This window comes from Syzygium oleosum, unplaced genomic scaffold, assembly GCF_021117445.2.
Source record: "Syzygium oleosum isolate NSW1041296 unplaced genomic scaffold, Sole_v2.1 Sole_v2.02, whole genome shotgun sequence".
Lineage (NCBI taxonomy): Eukaryota > Viridiplantae > Streptophyta > Magnoliopsida > Myrtales > Myrtaceae > Syzygium > Syzygium oleosum.
The window spans coordinates 13,648,367-13,653,856 of record NW_026607486.1 but is presented as its reverse complement, the minus strand read 5'-3'; the positions used below and the strand labels follow the sequence as shown (position 1 = coordinate 13,653,856).

The 5,490-nt window shown below is 44.5% G+C and overlaps 1 protein-coding gene across 3 annotated transcripts; it reads right to left on the bottom strand.

Annotated features, from left to right (window-relative positions):
- Positions 1 to 445: 445 nt before the first annotated feature.
- LOC115681860 (peptidyl-prolyl cis-trans isomerase FKBP19, chloroplastic) lies at positions 446 to 4,171 on the bottom strand. Of its 3 annotated transcripts, XM_056303612.1 has the most exons (11): positions 4,006 to 4,171; positions 3,838 to 3,928; positions 3,597 to 3,740; positions 2,974 to 3,059; positions 2,796 to 2,846; positions 2,387 to 2,467; positions 2,264 to 2,308; positions 1,725 to 1,780; positions 1,193 to 1,268; positions 982 to 1,109; positions 446 to 895 (listed from the first exon to the last, which is right to left on the bottom strand). In XM_056303612.1, exons 1-10 carry the CDS (start codon positions 4,072 to 4,074, stop codon positions 1,014 to 1,016), a joined length of 795 nt encoding a protein of 264 aa, XP_056159587.1. In that variant the 5' UTR covers positions 4,075 to 4,171; the 3' UTR covers positions 446 to 895; positions 982 to 1,013. The 3 variants fall into 3 exon arrangements, 2 of the variants coding, with proteins under 2 accessions (XP_056159587.1, XP_056159588.1); XM_056303613.1 differs by lacking the exon at positions 3,597 to 3,740; XR_008814631.1 differs by lacking the exon at positions 446 to 895 and having other exon boundaries at positions 1,034 to 1,109; positions 1,193 to 1,276.
- Between the last annotated feature and the right edge of the window lie 1,319 nt (positions 4,172 to 5,490).

Genomic DNA, 5,490 nt, shown 5'->3' with positions numbered 1-5,490 from the left:
ATGTGTACAAGGTAGAAGTTGCTTTTACTAAAAATGATGGACAACTTGATTAGCAGGTTAAAAAACTGAAATGGTGCAAATTGATTGTAAGGTTTTTCAACGGTGAGAGATCTAAGCTTATGGTTAAGTCACTTGACCGTACAAGCCTCTCATAACGACGGAGTCGCGTTGTACCACCCAGTAGTTTGCGAGTATCTAACTTGTCCATGTTTAATGATTCGTAATGCATTCATTGAGCAACCAGAGACTGCTTCAAAGGCAAATCTCAGAAATGCCATGCTTGTGCCACTCTTATCCCGAAAAGAAAAAAGCAAGCCATGTCTTAAAAGTCAAGTGCACGGTATAGTTACTTCTCAAATTATAGCTCTAGATTTCTAATCATCCCTCAGCGGTGACAATATCTTACTGTTTGCAGCCGAAATAGAATTCGAAAACACTTCATGAGTGATTATAATGTTGTCTTCGATGGCTCTAAGGGGGACTGTGTTGGACACGGTCAGGCCGCTTAGACATAAAAATGGCAGCATAAGCTAAGTGTGAAGCCTATCCTTAGTTTTACAGAAAATAAAATCATAGGACTTAGAAGCGCTTGCACACTCTGATCGTGCTTCTCTGTGACATCATAGTACTTAGCTAAGCACTCGCACTTAGCTATAAATGGATGCATACATAGCAGCTTTTCGGACAGCATAGATAAGGAATTCATACTTCCTATAATGCAGCTTACAGAACAAAAGAGCCTCTCCCTGATTGATGAAAATATTGATTAGGTGACTTCCTCAGTTTTCCCTTCGTTTGATAGTTGACTCTTATATTACAGGGTGGGCGCTGAACTAGATAATGCACTCTAGGCTTTAGGAAAATGCCCTCTCCATCACTTGTTGCTTCTTGTTGCCTGGATTAAGTAACTGCTTCAATTACTCTGCGGGCGAAGAACTTTTCACCTCAGCCAGGAAGATACGCTGCAAAACAAAGACTAACCTCATGCGTCAACTAAAGCATGTTTCGGTTGATCAGCTCTGGATGATTTTAAGGAGCTCAATATCAAAAAGAAGTGTCTTGTCTATCAGCCCTTGGTTCCTCAGGACAAAATCGAGAGCTCGCTGACCCTGTTAAAAAAGTTGCTTCTAAAATTTCGTCAAGTTGATAGACTAACCATTCAGATGCTATCAGAAATAGACATTAATATTACCGAAAAGGTAGTGGGCTTTGGACTGCTTTTGTTGTAGTCATTCTCTGGATATCCCAGTTCTGGTGGCACTATGATCCTGCATTGCTGTGAATAAAGATGTGAATTTGAAAGTAACTAGTAGAAACAGTAGAACTCTGGCCATTGTTTCCCTCTAAAGGTAATTAAATAGGATACAAACGAGAGGATCTTCACTCTGAATTTTATGAAGTAAACAATATAGAACCGCATCAGTATGCTGACTGAAACTTCAGAAGAAACCATAACATACTGTGAACATTGCGCTCATTGTCAAAGAACCCAGCCATTTAAAGAATATAAGAACTGAAGCTGCCATTACCTTAAGCAAAGACTTTTTTTAGATTTTTTGTCCTCTCCTGTTGGCATCAATCATGACGCATTACAGGCATGCATAACTAACGAGCATTTGGATCATCGACCCAACGAGCGTACAGCCAAGATACATATACACTACTCCATACACTTGAACAGGAACAAAGGGAAAGACTAAATAGCCAAGATACAGATGCGGCACCTTCTAACACCCCCAAGGGCCATGCCAGCAACAGCTTCTTCAAATGCTGGTATTACCTGAAAATGAGAACAGGAAGTATGCTTACCTATCTAATTTACTTCAAGTACGGCAGCAGATCCATTAGTAAACAGAAGCGGCTACTGAGCTATTCCGATTCAAAGCAAAGGAAACTTGCCAACACACAAGATGAGACTTTACCACGTTATCACTCCTACGTCACTCAGATAGAGCAGCAATTGAATTAAAACGGCGATTGCACTCATGAATGAAGACTAGGTCAAGCCAGTACCAAGCTGGCGCAAACGTTTCATATGCACCGCTTACAAACAGAAGCACTTTAAAAAGAATTGCTCAGTTGGGATAGATTAACGTATACGAGTACATTTTAATGTTTGTTAAAACCAGGGATATGGATGAATGACACAGAGGATAGCTAAACATTATCCTAGATCACACAAAATGCTATTTGATACGGAAGTAAAATATACTTTTTGATTCCATATTATCTACCATAGCCGTTATAAGGAACCATAACTAACCTCTTGAGATCCTATCTTGAATTTGAAGAAGTCCTTATCATTTCCCTGCATTAGAGGAACAAGGGATAGTGTTTAAAAGTCAAGAAATGAGAGATGGAGAGCATAAAAAAGAAGCCTGTATACCTCAAAGGAACCGCCTTTTGTCTTGTTACGAGCTTCAAATATGCGGCCATAGTATCCAATAGTATAACCATCCCAGTCAACCTGTGATTTATTCAATCCGTCACTGACATCATTGACATTAAAATCAGACAATCCTGCAATGATATCACACAATCATATGGATAAGAAGGCCAGTTATGCTTGCTCATTGTTTCTTCTCGATCGATTTCACACCTCCAGATCAAAAAGTATCAAATGTACGAAACTTTAACATTCATTCTGTCAAAAATAATACGGTCTCCAGCACACACAAGGGATGAAGAAATAAAAGCTTATCCCATTTGTAGACAATCCCTTCTATCAACTAGAAATAAAATGAGCGCACCAGGAGCTATGCTTAAAACACCATCAGTAAAGGATCGTCACTCACCACTACAGTCTCTCCCGCTTTGGGGGTGGGACCATCTCCTACTCTCAAGTCCTGCATTCCTTTAAGCAATGAATTAAAATAGACGAAAAAGGTATTCCTTTAAGCAACGAAACAAAGTATAAGTGCTTCTAGATGGAACAAAAACAGGTTTCAAATATAGCATTGGCGCATGAATGACCTTGTACTGAAGACCTGAATCCGTTTCTGTGTAGTCTGGATATCGCATTTTTGACTTGCCATAATCCTTCCCTCTAATTGCCGGCACTGTGACCATAAAACAACAATAAACTACAATAAGACTAGCAACCACCTCGGAACACTTTAATGTCAAGTCTTTGAACAATTGAAGCAGGCAGAAGCAGTCTCATGAGACATCCGTTCATTAGTTTTTGACGAAGGAAGTCATTAATCAATGTCACGATGCACCAAGCAAAACCAGTTGGCAGGCGGGTCAATTTTAACTAACATGGATAGGGGGAAACGATGCGCCAGCAAGTAACTAAATAAGCCACGACATCTGCAAATGCATCATGTCAACGCGCAGATTGACACCGGGATTAGATAACCCGACAGGCCGACACCCCTCAAACAGAAAACAAACATTCGACCAAAGCCGACAGCATCCAACAGGACCAACTTTCCAGACAGACAAGTTATAATTTTACGACCTTATTTATTCATATCGATTTCATCTCGCCCGGTGGAGCAATGCATCGACAAGCATCAGCAATCCACACGAAGCAATCTTCGATTCGAACGGAAACATGGAAGCGGCGGCGTGAGGAGAGGGGATGAGCTTACTGTCGGCGAATTCGGAAGCGAGAGCTCGATCGCGCGAAACGCCCCACAGGGCTCCGATTAGCGTCCCCACGGTCGACGGAACCAGAACCTCCCGCCGCCGAAACTCGCGCGCTCCTCCTCCTCCTCCTCCGCTACAGCTAGGCTCTACTGCAAGACGCGAAGATTGAGCTAACCGTACTTTTAACTCACTGCTAATGCTAGCTCGTAATGACCGAAGCGGAACAGCCAATCCGATACTGACCGGAAGAACCGGAAGAGGGTAGGGACAGCCGAGGACGGAGAGTCGCTCGCGGTCGCTGCGGAGACTGAGACCTCGCGGCTCCGTTTCGTCTCTGCGCAGATTCAAAGACGTTGGCAGAAATGAGTCGAGGTTCGGCCGTTCTGAAAGCGAAAGGAGAGGGGGGAGTACCGTCGCGGGAGGTGTAGGAGACGGCGGCACGGGCTTTGACGGTGGTCCGATGGCTGAAATGGACGCCATTGACGCACAGAGAGAGAGAGAGAGAGAGAGAAGGAGAGACTCTGTTTCGCGGGAAGATAATGGCCTCAGCTTCCTGGACCTTCTCCAACGAAAAAAAGAAAAAGCAAAAAGAAGGCTTCCTGGACATTTCTTTTGACGATTCTGCCCTTTACGTATTTCCTCGTCAACTTTTATGGAAAAACAAATTTAAAAGAAACTTTTTATGGAAAATTACTAGTTTCGCCCGGGGTGAGTACGAGCTTAACTCACGTGCACCGTTGGGTCAGGTGGACTTTACGGAGAAACCACCCGATTTGGTGAATTAGGCTGCGTGATCCGGGTGCACCTAATATTTATCCACTTTGGTGAACTTGCTAAGCGCCGAATAAGTATCTGCGACAACCACATTGCTCCTCTGTCGCCGCACGAGCCATGCCACCATGGCCTCCTCGCGTTCGCCATTGTCCTCGCCATTGCTCGACCGTCGCTCAGCTCCCCCTCATCCCCAACCTCCGCCCTCCATACACAATGACAAAGGGACCACAGCCACAGAAGTCATGGCCGACGTCAAGATTGCAGACTAGCCTCAAGCAACCCCGTATGTGGGTTGGCTGAGGCGGACGACCTGTGAGTCCAAGGTAAAGAACATCAGACGCGAGGTCGAGGCGCTACGGGAGGCTCGATCGATCCCAACGGCCACCGATAGAAAGAGATAGAGAGGTGGGAGGGTTCACGACGAGGCTTCGTTGGCCGACACAGCACAGGGGCGGCTCGGTGTGAGGTTTCCAGCGTGGGCCTCACGACGGTGTCTAGACCGGAGGGTTCCTCCGTTCTCATGCATTGAATCAATTGGTGCTCGTGAATAATGCAAGGGAAGGGACACGACGATTCGGTGGCGGCGAGGGCTCGCAAATGGTATCTAGAGCTGATCGGCAACGTTCAAGACTATCCGCAAACGATGGAACTTCTTCCTTCCTTTTTCTATTGTTTTTCGGCCTATTCTATTTAAAATTTGTAAGACAAAAAGACTAATACCACTTTCAAGTTTAGACATCGTCGCAATCAGTGTTTGAAATCCCTTCCCTTGGCCGCAATAGCGCCCAAGATTTTGGTTCTCCTTTCCATCCTTTGAGCTGCCTGTGCTTCTCAATAAGGTCCTGAAGTGCCTGACAAACCGTATGGTAGAATGTTTTGTCACTCTCAGCCCTTCATTTTTCCGTCAATGTTTTTGCAGTTCTAGGCAGCGTGAACAAGGAATCCGACTTTTGACTATGAAAATTCTTGAAACCTGCCTCACAGAGGAAGACGATGTCTAGTCCATGTAACAAAGCCAATCAACGGACTGTAGAACCTCGACGGAAGAGCAAAGATCTATCATTCTGCTGGGCAATCTTCTCACAACATACAAGACAAACACCAGAGAGCCTTGGAACAAGA

Coding starts and splice junctions, on each gene's coding strand:
- LOC115681860 (XM_056303612.1), bottom strand. CDS start 4,074: ATGGCGTCCATTTCAGCCATCGGACCACCGTCAAAGCCCGTGCCGCCG. Junction 3,929..4,005: donor CTCCTACACCTCCCGCGACG/GTACTCCCCCCT, acceptor GAATCTGCGCAG/AGACGAAACGGAGCCGCGAG. Junction 2,309..2,386: donor CAAAAGGCGGTTCCTTTGAG/GTATACAGGCTT, acceptor CCTCTAATGCAG/GGAAATGATAAGGACTTCTT.